General features: G+C 45.5%; 3 protein-coding genes across 7 annotated transcripts in view; 2 read left to right on the top strand and 1 right to left on the bottom strand.

Moving 5' to 3' along the window:
• LOC1280136 (protein son of sevenless) overlaps positions 1-4,248 on the top strand; it is a 25,143-nt gene extending 20,895 nt beyond the window's left edge. For all 3 annotated transcript variants that reach the window (XM_061653662.1, XM_061653663.1, XM_061653664.1), the window contains exon 21: positions 64-4,248. In XM_061653662.1, the coding sequence (XP_061509646.1) occupies positions 64-98 (35 nt within the window). In that variant the 3' untranslated portion in view covers positions 99-4,248. The remainder of the gene's footprint in view (positions 1-63) is intronic.
• LOC4397654 (mRNA-decapping enzyme 1B) lies at positions 2,141-8,737 on the bottom strand. Its single transcript, XM_061653665.1, has one exon. The coding sequence runs from the start codon at positions 8,108-8,110 to the stop codon at positions 6,293-6,295; it is 1,818 nt and encodes a 605-aa protein (XP_061509649.1). The 5' UTR covers positions 8,111-8,737; the 3' UTR covers positions 2,141-6,292.
• A 319-nt stretch (positions 8,738-9,056) lies between these two features.
• On the top strand, positions 9,057-23,906 carry LOC1280137 (uncharacterized). 3 transcript variants are annotated; one of them, XM_061653667.1, is made up of 8 exons: positions 9,057-9,455; positions 16,083-16,274; positions 16,377-16,564; positions 16,680-16,775; positions 18,629-18,856; positions 19,008-19,174; positions 19,250-19,696; positions 19,797-23,906. In XM_061653667.1, the coding sequence occupies exons 2-8, from the start codon at positions 16,100-16,102 to the stop codon at positions 20,059-20,061; spliced, it is 1,566 nt and encodes a 521-aa protein (XP_061509651.1). In that variant the 5' UTR covers positions 9,057-9,455; positions 16,083-16,099; the 3' UTR covers positions 20,062-23,906. The 3 variants fall into 3 exon arrangements, with proteins under 3 accessions (XP_061509651.1, XP_061509652.1, XP_061509650.1); XM_061653668.1 differs by having other exon boundaries at positions 9,171-9,789; XM_061653666.1 differs by having other exon boundaries at positions 9,171-9,615.
• Positions 23,907-23,944: the final 38 nt, after the last annotated feature.

Raw genomic sequence — 23,944 nt, forward strand, 5'->3', positions numbered from 1 at the left:
CTTACATTGTGTCTCTACAATTCAAATTAACGGTTGTGTTTGTTCCATTATTGTTTGTTTTAGATCGTACAATGTTTCCCTATCCCAGCACGAACTGACCCAACGGTAGTCCCGGCGGTGGGCGCTACTTCATACGCTAGCCCGATACAGCACCGGTGCAAATGGACCCCAAATGGACAAACGGTACAAACGTGACAACAACAACAACTTTGTGCTGTTGTGCTGTTTCAATTGAATTGAGAAGGAATAACGCTTACACAAAGTGTTGCAGTGGAATGCTGACAAAAAGGGGATCATCTCGGGGCGCCTTCTGCGCGCTTTAGTTTACACAAGGGACGGGCCAGTGGTGGTGGTGGTGTTGTGGGACTGGTATTATTTGTTGATGCCAAAAACATCTCAATCCGTACGAACATGCATAATGATTCGCATTTTACGAATGTGTGTGCCATAGAGCGGAAGTTTCTTACGCCCCAGAAGTTTCCGTTTTGTTTTGTTCTCCTGTTTCAATTTGACCTTTTTTAATCTTCCAGCTGCCGCTGTTGCCCGGTCAAGAGTACCCCTCCTGCAGCTTTTAGTTTGATGTTGTCTTAAGAAGAGGGGAAAGGGAAGGGAAAGGGAAGGGAAAGGGAAGAGTTTTTAATGTGTGACTACACTTTGCGCCGACGATGTGTTGTGCGTGGCAATGGTGGGAAAAAAAGTATTAATTCGTTTGAAATTGGCACGCCACAAAAAAGTGCCGCGTGAGAGCGACAAAAGAACACATGATACAGGTAGAGGCAGGGTTGTTTAGCGGGTTGATAGAGATTTGAACACCTTACCTATCACATGCATGTTGGTAGTACTTGCACATGGTTGGTTAATAATTTTTCAGTTCCAATTTCAAGTGCCACGACGAGAGGAAGCTGCATGGAATGATTTGACTTGCGCTGTCGCATTTGGCGTGTTACCTCTCTGTCTGTTCGATGAGGATCACATAGTAGGCATTTTTTTTTTTTAATTGTAAATCGAAGACGCACTGTATAGCTGGAATGCAGCAAAAAAAAACAATACAACAAAACATTACAAAACAAACATTAGTTCGTTCGTGCGCACGTTTTGAGCTCGCTCGTGCAGCAGTGTAATGTTGCTGTAGTGTAAGCGTATAAGATGAAGATGATATGCATTATATAGCACAAAAGGGAAAAAAAGAACCATTTGAAGAAAAAAAACACACAGCTACATAAACACATTTTGGAACAGATAGAGCAGATAATTTGATTGTTGTGTAATGTAGATGTTTTATATGGATGATTAAAAGAAGAAAAAACAAACAAACAAACACATTATTCTAGCGGGATATAGAAAGAGAGAGAGAGAGAGAGAGAGAGAGACAGAGGGGTACCTAGAAGCAGGAGTAAGGAGTAGTGTAACACAAGTGGTTGTGTGGTGTGTAAATATGCTTTTTGTGCGACCGGAACGGATCGAACCATTCACCGAGCTATTAGAGTGTGGGAGAAAGAACAAACACTCATAACAAAAAAAAAACAATAAATGTTACTACGTTAAGTAAGTAATACACCGCAAGCGAACCAAATCAATATAGGAAGCAGTAGACGAAGAAGAACAAACAAACCCCAAATACCTAAATGTGTCGAAACGAAACAAAACATCACAACACTCACTCACTGACTCACACATACACACACACACACACACACACACACCATCCACGTGCATCTTCTCTGCGTGGTGGCAAGAACAGAAGCACGCAGGACATTTGCTCCTTAACTAGACTGTGCAACTATCGCTTGGCATTCCGCGTAAGTGGAACTGGTCGGAACTGGTATTACTGTATAGGGAAATATCTCCTGTTTTAGTAGTCGGTCGGGTAATGCTAATTCTTCCCTGTTGTATTCTCGGTCTCATCGTGATTGATGGTGGTTGAACTGTCTCTCTGTTAGTGCGCTAACGCAGACGACTGAAATAGGCGGATAGTTGACTTTAAACAACAATAGAAAAAGGAAGAGAGCAATGTAAAAGACCGAAATCGTTTGTTTTACGTGTGTGTCTGTTTTTGGTGTGCAAAAGGATGGAATGCACAATTCATTTTTTGTTTTTGTATACAAATAAAGGATGCACATAACGTCCTGTTTTTTTCTTAAAAAAAAAGGGATCGCAACTATTGATCCTACGAAACAAGTATTAAAAGTCGAGAGGAACACATGGTGGTTGAGTTGCGCAACAAGCACGCGAACAGACTAAACGCAAACAAGCAAACAAAAAATACTATAAAATGTAGACTGGAGCATACGCGAGATGATAACGGCCTCTGATATGATTAGTGGGCAACAGACAGAGAGACACACACACCTACTAACACCTAAACAAACAGGAGATATTGTGTAACAAATCAATGTGTTATGTACATAAGAGTATGCATGTTATACAAGGCAAACAAGTAAACGCATAATAACCAACCTATGCAAAACAGAAAACACAGAGAGTGGAAAGTGTGGAAGAAGGTGTAAAACTAAAGAAACCAAACTCTGTGGCGCATTTTTTGTGAAAGCTGTAGAACCTTCGATGTTGGCATAATTATACAGAAACACACACACACACACACACACACACACACACACACACACACACACACACACACACACACACACACACACACACACACACACACACACACACACACACACACACACACACACACACACACACACACACACACACACACACACACACACACACACACACACACACACACACACACACACACACACACACACACACACACACACACACACACACACACACACACACACACACACAAAACACGCACACGAAGGATACCATTTCTACACTGGAAATGGAACCAACACAAAAAAAAACCCAGTAGATGATGAACAGAAACATGTCTTAACCGTGGTTAGTGGTCGATGTTGTCAAGTGTTGTTGTCGAATGGGTAGTGGAGCATTTGGGGTATGTAATTAAATTTGGACCGCAAAGCGAAAGTGGACCTTGATCGGGCCGAAATCGCTGTGCGACGTTGTTAGTGGATGATCATATCCCTTAATTGAAACATTCAAGTGCACACACACACACACACAGCCGCGCTTTGGTCTGTTTTTTGTTTGTTGGCAGGAGTTGTTGGGTTGGGTTGGGCACAGGATTAGAACGGAACGGAGAAGGTAAAACAAACAATAATTAAACGTTTGGCACCACGTGTGAGAAAGTTTGCACCCGAAATCAGGCTCTCTGTGCGCGTGTAGGGGTATGTAGAGGTGCGAGTTGGCAGTTGTTTAAGCGTTAGTGTACAACACAGACAATGCTACACACACCACACACGGTTTGGGATGGAAATGAAAGTAAAGCAGGAGGTGTGTTAAATATATTGGCGGAAGAGGGAAGATGTTGCAGGAGTAGCAGCAGCAGGATATCACAGGTTAATAATGCAAAACGAGATATAAGAGTGTGTAGAAAGGTGGAGAGTGGAAGAGGAGCCGTGTGCAAGCCGAGTGTGTTAAGGGGGATGATTAGTAATGATTTATCTAGTGTAAAGAGAAAGTAGTAGTAGTAGTAGTAGTAGTAGTAGCAGTAGTAATAGTAGAAGTACTGGGGCAAAACATGAACGATGGGAGGGAGGAAGAAAAAGAAAGTAAACAAGAAGGAACGTGTGTAGTGTAATGGGGGCTGCTAGCAAGTAGTAGTTGTGCGATACGTATGAGCGCTAATCCTATCGCAAACATGTTGTACTATATACAAGATTTTATGTAAAACAAAACCAACCAAGCAGTTGCAAGAACTGTGTGTAACAACTGTGTAAAACAGAGTGAAGTGAATATAGGCCAGAGATAGAGGGAAGCGCGTGAACAAAAGAGATAGAGTTATATATAGATATATATAGAGAGAGAGAGAGAGTAAACAAACATATTATGTATGTAGTACCAACGGAGAAGAGAAAAGAATGAAATTCGTTGAGATTAAGTGAAAAGAGTGCAACAACAACAACAACAACAAAAAAGAAACAACCAGAAAATGAGAAAAGTGGATTTGCTAAGAAAAGTTTATATATAATAATGGTTGAACGGTAGAGAAAAGAGAAAGATGAAAAGAAGGTGTACGAAAACAGAACGAAGTACGAAAACAACAAGCTGTGAATGAATGAAAGAAAGTGGAACCTAAATGTTTGAAATAATGTATAAAAAAAAAACACACACACACATACACAACAGAACAAAACTGAAAACCCAAAAACAAAACTTCGTCCCCGAGAGAAGAGAGCTTCATTTCGGAAAGAAAGTAGGCATTGCGACAAAATGAGGTGAAAAATAAGGTAAGAGGTGCACTGTTGTTTGTTTTGTTTTGCGGTTTTCTGGTGTCTGGCTGGCAATGCGTTTTTTTCTCTTTATTTATTTGTTTGTTTGTTTGTTTTTTGTTATCTATGAAGTGTGTAGGTCCTTTTTAGCGTATCCTGGTCACATTATCCTTTTTGTATGTGTGTTCTCATGTTCTCTTTCTCTTTCGCGCTGAGCCTTTTTTTCTTCTTCTAAGGGGAAATTCAAATTTAACGTTTGCACACCGACGGCATGTGGGGGCTGCTCCGCTACTTACGGGGCCTGCTATATTTGTTCTGCTTTGTAAAGATTAATTTTGGGTCGTTTTTGTGTTTTTCAAAGCCTTATTACATGTTATTATTATAATTATTATTACACATCGAAAAGTACAGCATTATTTACTGGTTCATCAACACTGTGTGAGTGAGGGGGTCTGTGGGTTTAACGTATAACGCGTTACAATGGGGGGAGGGATCCCTCCTATCCTCTTCTCTTGTCTACCGTACATATGCTAAACCTCAAAACGACGGGGGGTGGGGGGGTAGGGGTGATGTAGGGACAGGAATTGTTGCATGTCTCTCTATTCTGGTATACAGGGGATTTTTTTATCGACTTGCACAAGCGAGACATTTGCAGCGCGAATGTAAAACACGTTCAAATCGAAATTCTTTACATGCACCCACGTGTATTTCCCAACTTTCTCTAACGCGAACGTGGCGCGCGTGTTTGTTTGAACAAAATGCTTCTTGGCCTATGTCTTTCAATAATGATGATGATTTTGCATGCTGCTCTTATGCTTACGCACTGCCAGAGAAAATGGATACAGACAGCAGCGTGATCCGATTGTGCCAGAGAAACAGAGAGCGTAAGAGAGAGACAAGTGTGTCAAAAAACCCCAAATCGGTAAAGCAAATCATACTGGGTGTGTAAGTTCTCTCCTAAAACGAAACCTTCAAAAATCGACTGAACTAAAACAAAAAGAAGAAAAAAATAAGAACACTAATTTAAACTACTCTAACCACTAATTTGCTTACTATAGACTCCTATAGACGTACAGTAATCTCGTAATAGCCATTTCTTTCCAACTTCATTCAATTTTCCAATCCAGGCCTGCCGCTACATTCGTCGGCTTTCTCTCTCTCTCTCTCTCTCTCTCTCTCTCTCTCTCTCTCTCTCTCTATTACTAACATAAAACACAATCGACGGACTAAAATGATAGCAAAAACATTAGCTGTACAATGTGATACAGTGCGAAACAGGCGATAGATTAGATGAAACGTCCGAAGACGCGACACGACGCACTTTGCAAGCTTTTCGCGCATTTCCCACACAACATCAAAATACAACCTTATACACGTCTAAAACACGCACTTTGGAACGCTTTCCCTTTCATGAGAGGAAAACAAAAAAAATAAGGCATTATAATTAAAAAAATGCGCTAACGGTTATTAGTACAGGGGAAGTATGTGGGGGCTGTGACAGGAGATAGTTGATAATGTAATGTAATTTTAACTTATTTCGTCTCTATCACACTATCTCTCTCTCTCTCTCTCTATCTATTTCTCTGGCTATGTATCTCTCTTGCTTCTGTATCCTTCTATTCTTTGTCCTCGCTTTTTTCCCTTTCTCTTGTTTTTGTAATCCGTTTTTGCTTCGTTTTGCGGGGGACCCTTAACAATGTAATAACTATATAGCAGTCTCCCAAAGGGCAACACAGGAGTTCGAGCATACATTCGTACACACCCGATTTCGTCGTGCTGGAACGAATCGGATAATATTAACAGCATTCTTCTTCCTCCCGTGCACACATACACACGCGCGAGCCTATAAGCAGCGGAAAGACACACACACACGCAGTACGCGGGAGAGCGGAGGAGGCAAACAGGGGTTCTCAGGCCGAATCTCGAAAGCTTTTTCCTACACGCACCCATCATCATCATCATTCACCCTGGCCGCGAGAGTTTTTCTTCTAGTTGGATATCATTTCGGTGAACGATTTCACGTACGCTTCGTGCAGCTTCCGCACAAAGTCCGGATCGTGCTTGATCAGGTAGGAGACCGCCTGGATGAGCTGGTTCTGGGTGAGCGGTTCCACACCGCCCGCCGCCGTGACCGTTGCAGCATTGCCGCCGCCGCTGCTGCTGTTGTTGTTCTTCAGGTTGCTGTTCGCTTCGGACATGAAGTCGAGCAACGCCTTGCTGTTCGATGTGACCGTCGTGAATGCTCCCTTCGGTGGAGTGGTTCCGCTAGCCTGCTGCTTACCGCCCGCTGACGACCGGTGCTGCTTCCCGGTGGACGAGAGCGGAGTACTGCCCGCCGCTGCTTTCGTCTGACCGCCCGGTGTACCGTTGCCCTGCTGCTGCTGCTGCTGCTGCTTGCCGGCACCGGCCGGAGAGTTCGTACTGCTCGGTGTGCTCGGTGGGCCGAGCAACAGGCTGCTCAACGCTTCCGTCGCTGGCGTGGCTGCCGTCGCGGTCGGCTTAAACATGGTCGGTGGCATCAGGGCCGGTTTTACGACCGTGGCCCCGCTGCCCCCCGTCCCCCCGATCGGGTCCGACTTCTTCAGCAGCTCGTGGAGTGGCGTCTGCTGGGGCTGCTGCTGCTGCTGTTGCGCATTCTGACGCGATTCCAGCTCACTGATTTCGATCAGCTTCGTCTTCGGTACGACCGGCTGATGATGGTGGTTGGAGCCACGCATCGCTGCGGACAGGTTGGCCGCATTGATGAACGTCGCCAGCGGCGAGGTGCCGAGTTCCGGCATGCCGCCCGACGGTGTCTGCGGTCCGTTGTTGTTGCTTCCACCGCCGACGATTGGAATGCCCATCCGCTTAAAGCTGCTCTCGAGCTCGCTCACGTCCGGCGTTACCTTGCCGGTTGCCGTAACCGACGCCGCCGCCGTTGTTGTCTCTTTCTGCGGTGTGGTGGCCCGGTGCTGCTTCTCGATCTGCTCGAGCGTATGGACCGGGGCGAGCGTCTTGAACAGTGGCACCTCCGACGCGGCCGGCTGTTTCGCTGCGGCGAAAAAGTTCACCACACTGCGCGGCGCGTTCTGGTTCGTGATTGGCTGCTGCTGCTGTTGGGGATGTTGTTGTTGTTGTTGTTGCTGCTGCTGCTGCTGCTGGGGAATCGCAATGCCCTGACCAGGATGGGCGCCCATCATGACCCCTGCGTGATGGTTCAGCACCGCCCCACCGTTCGGCGGTACGGCTGCATTGTTCTGGAAATCTTCCTGCGCCTTCGTGAGCATCGTGAATATGTCCACATTGGTGCTTTCGCCTTCACCGCCGCTGCCGTTCGTTACGCCACCACCACCACCACCAGGATAGATTCCAGCAGGCACCGACGTGTCTGCTCCATTCATCGGTGGCCTTGATTCACCACCGCCACCACCACCATCACCATCGCCACACTCCGTCACCAGCTTCTGGATGACCTCGCCGATGCGATCGCACTCCGTGTTGTTGTAGAACCAGAAGCCCCGTATGCGGGACCGCTCGTTCCGGTACAGCAGAAACGGTGGTTTCGACTGCAGCTCGATCTGGCCGCGGATCGGCTCGACCAGCGAGTTCGTGTTGAGCCGATTGTTGATGAAGATGCTGTGGTACGGTTCGGCGAAGCGGCTGTAGATGAACAGCGCCCCCTCGATGTCCGTCTTTTCCCACTCGTTCTCTGCATTGTTGAACACGTACAGGGCGACGTGGGCGGACGAGTTGACGATGTCCTTTGCGTACGGGTCGACCCGCTTGATCGCCACCAGATTCATCCGCAGCTCCGTCTGATCTGCCATCCCGGAACGCTTGGTGTGTGGCTGGCTGTGTGTTTGTGTGTGTGCTGGGGGAGGTTGAGCAGGTTAAGATTTGTGTCGCCAAAATCCTTCGCACGGCCACGGCCACAAACAAAAGCAAACAAACGCGTGTCACACGAGCAGACGACGGTGACACCAAGAGGGATCAATGGTGTGTGTGTGAGACAGATTGTGTGCGCTCGCTCGTCCGCGCGCTTCTGTGTGTGTGTTTGTGAAGGGACACTTGTTCCGCTGCTGCTGCTGCTGCTGTGGCTCCCGTGTCGACTGGACGGAAGATTTTCGTGTTCCCACGGCCCTTTTTTCCCCGCCGAGACGGGGGGACGCAAGCGTGCGGGTTGACGGCGGGAGTGCAGCAAAACTGCAACTGCACTGCACCTTTTTTTCCGCGTTTGGAGACTTTTCTTTTTCGCTTCTGCCACTGCGTTCTTTGCGCACCGAAAGGTAGCTGATGGGGTATTGTCAGCTTCGGATCGTGTTCTCTTGGTTCGTTTGATTTTCCACACAAACTCAAGCTGGCGCTTCCCTATTTCGCTCACCCGCTCGTACGGAGTGCGTCCATTGTCGACGTCAATGGTAGAGTGAGCGAGATGGGGGGTAGTTGGTACGCGTTTGACAGCTGCCGCGACCGAGCGAAGGTTGAACCTAGGTGGCAAATTGATATAAATAAAGACAAACGCGTTTTCAATCGCAATTTCAACATAAAGGAATTACATTCGATGAGAGAAATAGTTCAAATAAGTTTGCGAATAAAACGGAAATACTTTATCGTTTGAAAATTCATGGCAGAAACTGTCGAAAAATGCATTCAAAATTGAGTAGCAAAAGCTGGCAGCCCGGTTTCCACCCGTCAGCTGTCAACTGCAACTGCATAAAGTTACATCTCCTGGTTGAGTTCTAGCACCGTAGCAAACAAATGTCTGTTCAGAGCCAAACCATACCTGAACGGGGAACAACCGTACAAAAGCTTCCGTTGCCGTGCTCACAGCAAAGACATCCGGAACGAAACGGTCACTCGTTTGTTGTGTGTGTGTGCGCGTGTGCACTCGTATGCGTAATCTGCGCACACAAAGGGGAACAGCACAAAGCAAAAACGAAGGGCTGCTGCTGCTGACGAAAGTGACTCGATCCTGCTGCTGTAGGCGGACACACGGGAGAACTGTGGAGCGAATTTCGTAGTCGTCGTTGTTGTTGTTTGGTGCAAATTCGAGTGTGTGTGAAAAACCGTGCCCGTGAATCATCATCATCGTGTGTTGCGTGAAGAAAACCTTTTAGCAAAAAGAGCATGCAGCAGTGAAAATTCGGTGCGACGAAGTTTGTCCATCGCTCGGTGTGTATTTTGTGTGCGCTTGTTTGTGTGTTTGTGTGTGTGTTGCGAGTTTTCTCGGTCGCTCGAGGGGTGGTAGTAGTGTTGCTGGGTGGAAGTTGTTGCACAAAGTGCACCCTCCCCCCCAAGGGTAACACGAAGGGGGTGAAACGGATGTGAAAAGGTGAATCTTGCAAGCCAGTCAGATGTAAAATCACACACATCTTGCAAGGAAAAACGGTGAAAAGTGTTTGGGGCGAAAAAAGGAGCCTCCCTTCCCCCAGCTGTCGGGTGGTTGTTCTTTGGTGGTGTGTTGATTATCAGTGAAAAAAATGGACTGCTTTGCTGCTAAATGGATGTGCGTATGGAACAGGCAGGGGTCGGACGGAGGAAGGGAGGAAGACGGGGAAATGTTTGGGGTCAATCGCGGAGGTCGATACGATGAGATAGCCTCGTTTTCTTCGCGATTTGCTTTTCCCTCTGGCCGTAGCTCGAACAGTGATTATGCGATTTTCGATCTTTTGTTTTTCTTTCTTTTTTTTTGCAAATGTGCGAGCTGAAAGGTTAAATTAAATATCTATTTTTACCCTTTGCGTTGTTGAGGAAGAGGACCTTCTGCGGTGGTCACTGGCTGCGTGTGTACCAGATTAATAATTAATAATGTAACTCTTTTAATCATATTTTAGGTGTACCAAGCATTGAAACACATTTTGCTGAGTTGAGTTGGTGGGAAAATACGGAAACGAACGTGAAAATTCCACTTCCGGAGTGGGTGGGCGAAGTGATTTATACTCAAGAAGTCTCCCCTCGAAAAGCAAACCCCTAAACCACACACACAATTGCTGCTGGACTTAAAATTCGATGTAAACTTGTCGATTTACCATGCCATCCACGTACGCACTGACTGATAGACGGTGTGTGCGTGCGTGTACGTCCGTGTTGGAGACCAAAAAACCCGATTAGTCCGTCGTCACGCTGTCAAACGATTGCGGGGCGTGTGGGCAAGAGAACGGTGGGCTGAGGGGCGGAAACCTCAACTCCAAACACAGGCAACACAGGCAGGCAGTCCGGTGAAGGTGAAGGTGTCCGGACGGCATTTAGGGGTGGTTCTACTTGAAGCTCTCCCACCCGTCGCTGCACTGTCGCGAAGCACACCTTGTCTCACCATTTTCCTCATAGGAGGCTGTGTGTGTGTTCGAAACCGGGTTGGCAATCAAACACAGGGAGGAACGGGAGGACGAGCGAGCGGTATAGAGTAATATGCTTTATTGTTTATTACCACCACACCATTTACACCCTCGCCAGAGGGCTCCTGTGCCACCTTCACACGACGGACGATCATCCGTTTTAGGTGCAATTTGTATAACAACCGCTTCGCTAATACTACCACATCCCCGCTCCGCGCGCAGTACGCGATGCGCAATTGCATCGCGATCGCATTTTTAATGTGCCGTCACTTTGACAGCCACTATTTTTTTTTAATTTTACACCAACGAGTAAAGGGACACCCAAAGCCTAATGTGTGTGTGTGTGAGCTGTTTCATCGTGCTCTATGCATCATCAGCTACAGTCAATAGTCATCCCCTAGGCAACGAGGGTTAGGGCAGAAACGACGATCAAGATTCAAATGCAAATGATCATTCCCGGAGATTGGGTCAATTTCGCCATCCGAGAATGTGTTTAGGTCACTTCATCCCCATTGGAGGGTTGTGCCGTGGGAGCGCGAACGAGAGAGCGCGCCGTCGGGACGATGCGACGAACGAAAGTTTTATTTTTATCGTGCCTTTATGACGAACATTCCAGAGGCCAATGATCAAAACGGTACAACGGTCCAAACACAGGCAAACACGCGAGCGCCAATATGAACACGCAGCTCGTGGGCCCCTTTGGCGCGGTAAATATGGGACTGATATCGCGCGAAAGCGCATGTTTATCTGAGCTTATCGCGCGCCTACGCCGCGTTGATACGGGGAGTGGATTATGAGGTGATGATTGTTTGGGTTGAAATAGATGACTTTTTGGGGACCCGGGTGGGATATGCGAAATGGCCCCGCAAGCATGCGCTTCGGAATGGAATAATATTTAATTCTTAAATATTTAACCTTTTCCCAAGATACCAAAGATGCATCGTTTCACTGCACCCGAATCGAAGCATATAACAAGCCTTTAACCATCAAAAGACAACGGAACGGAACCGTTTTGCTTTCAACTATCCCCTGAAACGATCCTGGGCAAAATAATTGCCTGCACAACCTCCTTCCCATTGTCCCAGAGAGTGTGGAAGTATTGCACCTCCTTTTTTGTTTGCTGTTGGCCATTAACCGTTTAATAACAGCGGCATTACCTTCGACGAGGTTGACACCTTACCAGTAGTGATGGGTAATCCGGAGCGGAGTCATGGATCAACTCCGACTCCGGTGCGCATAATATGACTCCGGCTCCGGATCATAACTGAATTCGACTCCGGATCAGTCCGGATCAGTCCGGATCACTCCGGATCACTCCGGATCAGTCCGGATCACTCCGGATCACTCCGGATCAGTCCGGATCAGTCCGGATCAGTCCGGATCAGTCCGGATTACTCCGGATCACTCCGGATCACTCCGGATCACTCCGGATCACTCCGGATCACTCCGGATCACTCCGGATCACTCCGGATCACTCCGGATCACTCCGGATCACTCCGGATCAGTTTTCGTATATTCGATGTACGACTTGAAAGTCAATGAACTCATCAAGAATTGTCTAAACGATAATTCCGGAATGATCCGGAGTGATCCGGAGTGATCCGGAGTGATCCGGAGTGATCCGAGGTGATCCGGAGTGATCCGGAGTGATCCGGAGTGATCCGGAGTGATCCGGAGTGATCCGGAGTAATCCGGACTGATCCGGACTGATCCGGACTGATCCGGACTGATCCGGACTGATCCGGACTCGGAGTCGATGAGTCCGAGGGTTTTCGCGAACGCACCCCCCCCCCCCCCCCCCCCCCGCTAAACAGTCCGGAGCAACTCCGAGTCCGACTCCGAGGGGTGCCGGAGTTGGATCAATCCGACTCCGGAAAAAAAATGTATTTACCCATCACTACTTACCAGCCGTGTATAATGTGCAAAATTAAAGACACACCAGGAGTGTCAAACACATGATCGTCGCTATTCGTAGCTTGATCGTGATTTTTGGTCTATTATTGCTTATTATTTTTAAGTCTTTTATTTTAAAAACATTACTTTTTTGTGATTGTCTATGAGTTAAAATTACATTGAGGTAGCTTTTGCACCAATATTCGAAATCAAGGGAGTTGGGAACATGTTTCTGGAACAAATTCAAATGATACACACAGATTTACATTAGACGAAATATAAATATATGTTTCGTTTATAACATTTGTCAGCAAATGTGACATTTTCATCGACTTCAGCGGAAATGTTGAATGAAAAAAGTTATGGTAAAAAATTATGGCGAAAAAAAGCTTTAAATTGTCACATTCTGGTATCAAATATGTATACCACAATTCAATATTTAATCAGGAGTTTACCAATTCACACCATAATTGTGCCCATAATTATGTGCCATTGTTTTCTGTTGTTGTAATAGCATATATGCAGTCGTCTTATACAGCATTGTATTTCTCATAGTTGTGGGACACTTTCTTGACTTTCTTATGGGAAGTAAACTTTATATGATGGGAATTGGACTCTATGGCATCCTTTTTGGTCTAATTGACAAATTCTATTAGATTTGTCCAACAAAAATGCGATAGAGTCTATTTCTCATTATATGAAGTTCATTTTCCGGAAGAAAGAATCAATAAAGTGTCCCCACAATTATGATAACCTCTGAAACCCCCTGTAACGTGCATATTTTATAGAGATTGAATCTGTTCTTTTAAGTGAACGTGAAAGAACCGAGTCGCTCATCCTAATGAACGTGATTTCGGTTATTTTCTTTTTTTCACAAATAGTACCTGTTAGAGTCTATGAATCGGTACACTATGCGAAAATCGGTTGAACTACAGATCGGGTGGCCTGTTATCGTGCAATCAGATATATACGGACCCCGAGATACACGGTTAATGGAGAACGAAAACGGCTGCAAAATATATCGAGATTTTCAATCAAAAATATCATAAATTTTTGTGTAATTTTGAAAGTAGTGGGTGGTTTTAGTCACTTAATTAATTATTAGACATGATTCTGGCTGAATATAATAGATTTAAACCTTTAAAAATTGTTTTAAACATTTGATCAAAAGGTAAATTATTTGGCATTTGACAATTGATGTGTCAAATCAGTATAATTTGCTCAAAGAACTGTCAAATTTAGAAAACCGCGTATCTCCGAATCCGCGTATAAGAGGTACCGTGTGTCTTGGGGACTACCTGTAGAGATCATTTCACGCCGTGAAGCCGTGAAAAAATAGCCAAAATCAACATGGCTAAAACATTTCACGGCTAAATGTATTTACCCAGCTGTCATTTTGTATGGCGCGATGACATTCTATGAAATGCCAAAAATTTCACGTTCCAAAATATTCTCCGTGAAACAGATTGGTTTAGTATGGACCTGTCATCGAATATCATCGAATGTCATCGAATTTAGCTTCACGCTTCACGGTGCGACACTATTTGGCGGGATGTCTAGTTGCACGGTTAGCCTGAACAGCAAGCCAATATTGGCAATCTCTCATTTGACGCTAGAACGCATTCTTGCTATTCTTGTGAATCGGTTAATTAATTTTTTTCACGTGAATTGTATGAAACGTACAGGTCCGGTTCTTTTTGGCACACCTTGTAGTTCAGAATCCATGTCGAGTTCATAATCGGTAAAAAACCTATTAAGGTGCGAAATTTTACTGACCCAAAATAATTGCATAATAACGACAAATGGACGTAAACAAACATGAGTAAAAGTGTACTTAAATATTAACAATCTAAAAACGTTTGAAATAGATTATAATTAGGTAATGGCTATTTATCTCAAAAGAAGCCTTCAATTCAGTGTGTGTGTGTTTGACACCACTGTTGCGATGCTATTGATCGGTGTGCACTACTGTGCTCTCGAGAAATCGGGTACACGCGTACTCGCTGAAAGGAAACAGCAAAAAATAAAGCAAATACACAACACACACATTGTATTAGGATCGTTAAGTGGTAGCACCCGCGCGAAAGCCGAGTGCAATTGTACCGAGGCGGCTGAGTATTGGGGAGCTTTAGTTCCATGCTGCTGGCGGGTGGTGTTGTTTTTCTCTCGTTCCTCCTTCTTTCCATTAGCCACACACATATACACAACCCGCTTGAAGCAGGAAGTAGTACCACAGCAGTGCGGAGAGGGGGATAGGGGTGCACTTTTGTTGTCAATAGGTTCGCCACCATTTCTTTCACTACCAACGGTGCAGTATGGGGAATGCAACTCAACACGCGACATGCAATGCGCCACCATCTCACCAAGCCCGCGCACACTTTTCCATTGTGGTAGGGAATGGTGTAAATTGCGGGTGGCCCATGCATGGGTGTACGTTGCAAATTGTGTGGCCACCGCGCGCAAAGAAGAACCACTTTCAATTAACCCCCCTGACACAATACGACACGATATACGGGTTGATAGGTGGTCATGCCGTGCACTCAGGAGATAAAATCAATTCAGCAAAGTGATGACCATAATGAAGTAAAATGTTGGCAAAAAAGCTTTGTTTTAAAGTACGGGAGTACAGGTCAGTTCTCGGGCGATGAACTGAGTACCGTCGCTATATGCTTTTACATTCATTCACCGGGTTCTATTCACGGCCCCGGCACGTGGCGTAGTTATGCGTTGGATCGATTTCGCCCACGTGCATCATCGATGGTGGTTGTTCTTGTGGCTTCCGGCGCTTCATACGCCCAGCCAAACGTTTGCGTTACGACCTTGCCTTTTTGGCCAGGAGCATTGATGTGCGCCTGTCCTTATTTTCACCTCATTACGGAACGGGATAGTACTTAACGAAAAGGTTCATTTATTATTAATTTGCTACAACAATTATGTACCTCTGAGGCGTAGAGTCACGACGACGACGACGAGTCACTGACGCCAGTGGGTAACAAGTTTGTCCCTTTACCAAAATGATTAAGCTGGCTGTGCTCTGGAAGCGTCTAGTTTCCTTATGACTCTTGGATGAGTTAATGGGTCTCGGTGTAAGTTGTCGAATTAAATATTTATTGAACGTTGTTTTGTTTGGACTATTTTCCTGGTCCATTTGAAATACTCTTGCCGCTGTCAACACTCTCCACTGTTGATGAATCGTCCAAACCGCTAAATAGTATCAAAAAAGCAGGGACAGACCGCTACCATTTGTGCGATAAACTAGTTCGACCTTGGCCAGTCGGTACACAACCAAAATAACACACATCTCGGGAATGGTCGGGACGGTGGACGGGCGTGTTAGGAATTAGAATGGAAATTAATGTTCCCGCTAACGGGCTAACGGGCCGCGAAACACAAACACAAACGCGTACATAATAAACAAAAAATCCACTCAGCTCGCTTGGGTGTTAGTTTGGGCAATTGAAGCGCGTATAGGTCGCTATCAACTACCATTACATTCCCGGTTGCTTCTAATTGATCAGTAGAGTGCTCAACCTCTAACTCATTTTTTTTACGTTTCTATTCCCTTTTACAGGTCTCTAATGTAATAGTATGGTATCACGGTTCGAACGCCTAATGGGGTGCTCCTCTATCCCGATAGGAGAGACCTCGCCTGAGACGGTGGCACAATGCTCAGGCCGGGGCGACTGTCTGAATGGTACGTGCCTGTGCGAGATTCGCTACAGTGGCGAAGAATGTTCCGGCTTTAATCTACCCTACCATGCTGGTAAGTGGTTGCTCCTGTCCCGAAGAATTGATCGGTTTTATTGTTTTGCTTCAACTATATTCATTAACTCTGTCCTCCGCTTTCCTTCCCCTCTTCCTGCAGGCATTTCGGCCGTCTTCTACTTCGTGGGCTTTGTGTCGCTGGTGCAGCTGATGATCTGTATCATCGCCGAGTACCAGCGGCTGAAGCAGCCCAGCTTTCTGGCCGCCTGCCGGCTGACCACCCAGAAGCTGCTGTACTTTTTCGTCTTCATTGCAGCGGTCCTGCGCGGCGCTTACTTTACCACACCGGTAAGGGGACAGTACCTTGTTTTGAGGTCGTCGTGGTGGTTATAGTGGCGTTTTCTTTATTTTATGCTAACTTTTATTCCCCCCGTTAACCTTTTCATCACACATACATACACAGGAAACGCTACAACCGGCATGGGTGTCGTATCTGATGTCGCTGTACTATCCGCTCGTCATGACCTGCGCCTCGCTCGTGGTGTGCCTGTGGGCAGAGGTAAGTGTAGAGGCGTGCACGGTTCTATTTTATGCTCTCGCCTCCTTGCATGTACTGTTGTGGGATGATTTATTGAGGGGAAAACAAAGAAATGCGTTTTATCTCGCACGTTCCATGACGTCAATGCTGTCGTCAATATCGAACAAAATGCTATTTGGGAGAAAGTCAATCGTAAATGGTACCAAACAAGCATTCAAAATTACTTAATTTTAATTGTGTTTTTTTTGAATTTTTCAAATAATTCCCTCGATAAAGTGCCATTAAGTTTATTGGGCACAAGAACACATTTCATTTCTGTTAGTAGTCCCTTCCCTTAGAGCGTTTTATCTCTGACGCGTCTTGTAATGAACTCGAGACACTGATAATGATGCAGGATAGGAAGCTGCTAAGCTCCTTATTGATATGGCGGAGCTGTAATTAGGTCACCTAGTTTTAACTGTTATACACACACCGTCTTAGGGGCGGTCTCGTGGTTCAGTCGTTAACTCGAACGACTCAATAAAATGCCCGTCATGGGTTCACGGGCTCAAGCCTAGAATGGACCGCGCCCTCCCGTAGCAAAGATTGACTTTTTACCCAGCTTCGTGGTGAGGAATAATTAAGTCTCGAAAGCATGTATAGACATAGACCTCCGGCATGGCCTCGTAGGAAGTTATGTCAAGTAGAAGAAGAAGAATACTTGCACAGACCTAGGACAAAACCTTTATAGACAGACAGACAGAGCACGGTCTCATTACACTACACGTCTCTACAGATTTGTGAGCACTTTGATGCCTACCTTTCCGGCATTATCAGCTGTCAATGGTGATCCGGGGCCCGTAAAATAAAAGATGTCCCATCCCTTCCCGAATAGGTTCGTAAATCACGAGCTTCGAATGACAACTCGCGTGTTTGGTTTGGTTTCATTTGCTCCGGGAATGCATTATTGGAGTGGCGTTACGAACGTCCCGTAGCAGCGAACGAAGGGCCCCACTTTAATCTTGTGCGGGAAACAGTGTCAACAGTGTCCACTTGAAAGGGCGCATACTATCTGTAAAGGGGGAGGGGGGCTGGTCAAGCTTTAAACTGTATGGTCCCCCGGCACTTTCAAGTATTGCTGCCCCGTTTCCTCGCGTTCGAACCACATTAATGACGATGATGCTGATAGCCGGCAAATACGCCTTTAAAGTGCAACTGGCCAACGAGGCTTTACTGCTGCGCGCATTATTTGTCCAACCGTCGCTCCGTGCGTTTAGCTTCCCCTTTTTAGTCCGTGTCTCTCCGCCGGAACGGAGTCTTGTCCGTGCTCTGGTCCGCGCCATTTGTGCTGCAAAGAAGAGGTTGGTAGGTAAGGTAGTACGTGCCGCGATTGCGTTGTGGTTTAGTTGGTCTGCCGCCAATGGGAGTTCCGCTCCGGATATAGGTTGGCGGGCCCATTATTCTTCCCAACTACCTGCTCACAGTGAGTGAGTCGAGGCACACAGACCGCATATACATATTAGCATCATTAAACAGTCGGCGGGAATCGGTTAACCATTTGTGGCGCACAGGTAATAATGCTTTCTTTATTGCGCCAGGCTTGTCCTTGACGTTAGTGTGTCTAAGATTTCGCATCCGATACTTATCTGGTAATGGAAGGATGGGGTACGGTACAGCAGAGGAAGACACAACGCTGGAGGTGCTAATTGAAAATGCAATATTTAATACGTGTTGTGCTAAGTTTGTAGTAGTTTTTGATCAGCATATATCCCACTCCTGCTAGCTAGGTGACACTATAGACCACATTCTAGTGTGGTGTGTTTTAAGTGTTGGACGCTTCAGCGCTTCGTAGTGATAGAGTCCTCATCCGCTGCTCTGTCTCGCATTCGTTCCAGATCTTCCACCTGCAAGGCATCCGCTGGGAACGGTCCCAATTTCTGTCGAAAAGCTTTCTCGGCTTTCTGGCCTTCAATCTGCTCCCGTACAGCCTGTTTCTGGCGGAGATTGCGTACTCGCACCTGTTCACCGGCCGCAGCACATCGTTCTTTAACGGATGCTACGCGGTGCTGCTACTGATCGTGGTCATCTTTTTCCTCATCTACGGTGTCGAGGTGTTCTTCAAGGTAGGTACTTTCAGTAGAAAGGAGAAGGTTAACACAGCCAAATTGTGAGTGAAATTTATGATCTTTTTGCTTCATTTTCGACTAAAGGCTTAAGTAATGGAGTGTTCTTTCAAACAGTTAATCCTATTTTTTCCTCTTCGTCCTTCCTTAGGTTCGTGGCGGCTTCGTGTATGACTTTGGTGTGGTGCCAAACAGCGAAAATGTGAACGCCTCCCAGCTGCACCAGTCGCGCTTCGGTTTGCTGAGCCAGGCGATCATGATGATAGTGATCGTCGGGTTTCTCACCTCCGAAACATTGGGCGATTTCTGGAAAAAGAAGTAAGCTTTTCTTTGCCGGTGCATACAGCAACGAAAGGAGATGTTAACCGGTGCTCCCTTCTTCCTCCTCCCCAGGGTACCGGTATACTCGCGCAACTGGCACGACATCGTGTTCCGGCTGGCGGAGGTCGGCGTTGCCCTGTGGTTCCCGTGCTGCCTGTGGAACTCGATGGCACCGGAGCAGCTGTGGATACTGAACCCGCGCAAGCTGCTGACCCGCCAGATCGACCCGGTCGCCGGTGGCAGCGGATGCGGGGCCGGCACCGCCGAAGCTCCGGCCGACCCGTCCACCTCCGCCAATGCGGAGGAGGGCCAGTCATTTTTGGCGAAGAAAGATTGCTGGATCTGCTACGACACGGACAAGCCGGAACCGCTGATACAGCCGTGCAAGTGCATCGGTGACGTCAGCTCGGTGCACCACGAGTGTTTGCGCCGCTGGCTGGTGGACAGCTGTGCCAACAGTGATGCGGTGCTGAAGTGCAAAGTGTGCGACTCGCCGTACGAGATCGAGCGCTCTAACAGGTACACCTCTGTTGTTTGCACAATGATGCTGACGTGTGTGTGTGTGTGTGTTTGCGTCTTATTAATACAATATTCTCGGTTTTCTCGGTTTTGCTCGCAGGCTCGATTGGGAGAAGGGTTTCACGATCCAGCACTGGGCCAAAACGATCATCATCGTGACGCTGATGTGCATCACGGGTGCGGGCGCCTGGGTCATCATCCAGCTGAACGAGGACTCGTTCGTGCGCGTCCTCGTCGCCGGGTTCGCGATCATCATCGGCTACATACTGTTCAAAATGCTCGGCGAAAACACGGTCACCGCGATCCAGCGGGCGAAGGTGAGCTCGATCTACATCGTCACCTCGGTGAATGATTTGCAAACTTAGGTGCAGGGGTGGTGATGTTTTTTTTTTGATTCGCCGAAAGACTCAGAATGAAACTGTGGAACACACATGTATTGTGTGATTGTGGAATTGCGTGCGTGCGTGCGCAAGAGTAAGTGAGTGAGTGTGTCCGCGAGACGCTGCGCACTTATGCGCTATTTACATTACGTTTGTGTGAGCAATAGAGAGAGAGAGACAGAAGGAGAAATGATCTTTCAGTTTGTTGGACGCCAAAATCGAAATCGAAGCAAGCGGGTGCAGCGCTTGCAGGTTTTCTAGACAACAACAACAAAAAAAAAGCTGCAACGAACGAGTTGCAGACCGCCGCACGTGTTTGACAAGAAACAGGAAAGAGATTGTTTAAATCGCACACCCGCTTTATACCTTTGCGCGCGCGTGTGTGGCTTTTGGTTGCAAGTTGGAACGAGGAACGTTATTTACTCTGCATGCTCGGGCCCGACCGAGCAAACTTACAATACATACACATATATTTACATCCACACACATATATTTAACCGTACAGCAACAGCGAACCTTCTTCACTGTTGGTGTACCAGGCATGGCGGTTATGTTTTTGTTTTTTTAATGCTGTGCGCTTATGCTATTTACATACAAGTATGTAAGCAGGAATAAGGTACAACAGCACAGCACCGACACCCACACATGCCGCCGTAGGCCGGATACTGCTGATATACTCCACGTGTTTTGTGGTCATCTTTGTCGTCGTCACCACCCGGTGGCTACGGCGGCCGGTTTCGGACCGGTTCCCTTTGCCCTTTGCCAGATTCGATTTCGATTAGCATTGCTTTTGGTATTGGCTTTAATGTTTTAACAGCAACAAAACACACACGCAAAAAAAAAACAACAACAACCATGAAACGATCGAATCAAATCAGTTTCAAATCTAAAATAAAAACTGTTAAACGAATCAATCGTGGTAGGAAGGAAGGAGAGAAACGACCAGCAGACACCAGGTGCAGGAGACGTACAGGGGTGGCACACAACACGTACCTAGTCTTTCCCATAAAAAACACACACACAAAAAAACGAAAAAGAAGCAGCCCCATGTTTGAGCTCCACATTTGGAAGATCAATAATTTACCAAACAATTTCCCACCACCACTTCCCGCTTCTTACTCTCCCCGTCTCCCCCTGTTTTCCCCCTTCGTTATAGTGAAGAGTGACCGTGTGTGTGTGTGTGACTTTTTTTAAATTTACATACATATATCCATGCAAGTGATATTGAGTTAATGCGTGAGCGTATTTTTAAACAAACAAAAAACGAGAAATACAAAAACATTATAATTGTAAGCATATATAGAAGCATTAGGTTGGAGTATGTGTAGCAAAAGAAACAAAATGTACTACTGGACAAAGTATGAGGGAAAAAGTGTAGAAAAAATGGGAAAGGGAAAGAGAGATGGCGTAGAAGGATGATACAAAAGATACTTAGAAAGAGGCACGTGCGCAAAGGTCAATAAGTTTGCTATATTGGGAAACACGATTTATTTGGCAAATTCTGTGGAGAAGCGTCGCCAAAAGTTTAGAAAAAAATAATGGTTTTGTCACATAAAATCAATGATGAAGGTGTTGTTATCAGCCCGGTTCGGGGAGAAGATCACCCCAACCGACCGATTAACCCGGATTCATTTTATTTATTGCAAGTGTGAGTGCTTCTCTTGTTGATGTCTCACGCCGCCGTGAAAGCAGGATTGAAAGATTGTTTGCGTGTGCGTGTCTGTGTCTTTCGTTAGAATGACTGCAAAGGGCGCAGTGCCGAACATTAGCACTAGTGATATATGATTTAGACGTTAAGCATTTCATATTTACCAACCTCTCCCATCCCTCCCTCCTTCTACCTTTTGTGGGTTTAACGGCTTTATAGTTTCCTTTAATAACAGGATATTCATTTACCTACAACACTCATCATTAAAGTAAGATACCGTAAACGGTCGACAGTTATTGTACACATGAGCGAAAGGGTGATGGGGGTTGTGTGTGTGATGGAACGCCGGGAGAAAAAAAACCTGCTCCATTCTACTGATTAATGTCGATAAATTAACGTCTACAACGTGAAGAGCAACACTTGTTGAAAGGATGTAGTTAATACGCGCAAGAGGTTATTTCAAAAGAAAAGTCACACCATCATCTCGCTAAGTTGTAAGTAGATCAATTTCGGTACTGAACAAACGAACAAAAAAAAAGGATGTCGTCGATGTCGATGCAGAAGAAGAAGAAGGTACTTGAGATCTCAAACAATTTCACCATCTTCGGCAGTCCTCCCCATTTTAGACACGATCTTAAATAAAGTACGGGGCGGGAATATCAAGTGGTGAACGACACACACACACACATATACACACACAGACAACAAATGTATAAGGTTGTGCGCACGAAAATGATCCAAACTACTACTGCACTTAGAGAAAAAAGAAAGTGAAACAGCGAACGTGTTGTGTATATCCGCTTGAGCTGAACTGATTAGCACAAATGCAAAAGAGAGAGAGAGAGAGAGAAAGTATTTAGTTTACAGCAAATTCAAAAACATTAAGTAATTGAAGTCCCGGCAAATGACCGGGCGTACTTTTGGAGAACGTACCACTGGATGGCACAATGCCCCAGTTCTCCTACGCGATAGGCCAAGGCTATAGGCCAACGAAGAGACATCCATCTACTCTATCCCTCTATTGCCGCCCCTCTCCCATTCATGTGATGTTTTTTTTCAATTATTTGTGTTATCTTTCCCGGTTGTTTGTTTTTTCACCTCTCTGGCTGTATACTGTAAATTTTTAAACTAATGTTTTGTCGTGTAAGATCCCCTGTAACCGATTTACCTGCTAAAAAGTGTCAATTGCGGAGTGTTTCATTTTTCAAAAAAAAAAAAAAAATACCCGCACTCAAATGAAGCAGAGTATAGGAGGTCAGCGTGGTGTCCCATTTAGTCATCAAAGTGAATGAAAAAAAAACAACAACAACAACCTTTTGTTAAACACATATTAAAAAAGAAGAGAAAACACGAAACAAATTCATGCAAAAAAAAACAAAGTGAGCAAAATTAGTTGATACACAAAAAAGAAATATAAGCAAAGGAAGTATAAGATGTAAACCAAAAAAACAAAAGAGGAAGAGAAAGCTCTAAACCCCTTAAACGAAAGCACTGAAAGAATTTATAAATAAAAGATGCTAAAACATATGTATTTTCTTGGCAAACAAAAGCAAACACAAAATCACCGAAAAGGATAAAGAGAGAAACAAAACAAAACACACACAAACACTTCCCTAAAACACGAAACGCTAGCTTAAGAAGAAGTGAAGCAATACGAAATTGATGAAAACTAATTGGCTAATAGAAAGCAAATGTAAAAAAAATTGTGCATTATAAAAAAGATTGAAGCAAAACAGAGAAGAAAAAAATAAATACAAAACCAACAGCCTCAAAGGCGAAGTGTGAAGCACGGACATTAAAAAAACAACATGTGGATACGGCAGTAGTAAACAAAATTAGCTGTTGCTGAGAGACCACCCTATAAAAGGTGGAACGCTTTCATAGAGCTCTTTATGAGGGCTCGAAATAACTCGCTCTTGAATTTGACCATTGCAACAAATCGATCACCCAGAAACAAGCACACACGCAGAGAGACCCAAGAACATATGTACTTTTTGCAGTAGTAATTTTAGTGACAAAAAATAGTGGCAAAAAAAACAACAACAATTAAAAACTGTTGTACTGTCGAGATCGCATTAATCTTAATTGGAAGAGAAACTGTAATTATAATCGATGCAAGCAAGAAAACAGAGTGAAAATATAATATAAATGAAATGATCCAATGAAAACACAACAGTGCAAAGGGATGTTTCTATAACCGACTTTTTGAATTTGGCATGG

This window comes from Anopheles gambiae, chromosome 3 (assembly GCF_943734735.2).
Source record: "Anopheles gambiae chromosome 3, idAnoGambNW_F1_1, whole genome shotgun sequence".
NCBI classification, from domain to species: domain Eukaryota; kingdom Metazoa; phylum Arthropoda; class Insecta; order Diptera; family Culicidae; genus Anopheles; species Anopheles gambiae.

Coding starts and splice junctions, on each gene's coding strand:
- LOC1280137 (XM_061653667.1), top strand. CDS start 16,100: ATGGTATCACGGTTCGAACGCCTAATGGGGTGCTCCTCTATCCCGATA. Junction 16,565..16,679: donor GCGCTTACTTTACCACACCG/GTAAGGGGACAG, acceptor ATACATACACAG/GAAACGCTACAACCGGCATG. Junction 19,175..19,249: donor GGCGATTTCTGGAAAAAGAA/GTAAGCTTTTCT, acceptor CCTCCTCCCCAG/GGTACCGGTATACTCGCGCA.
- LOC4397654 (XM_061653665.1), bottom strand. CDS start 8,110: ATGGCAGATCAGACGGAGCTGCGGATGAATCTGGTGGCGATCAAGCGG.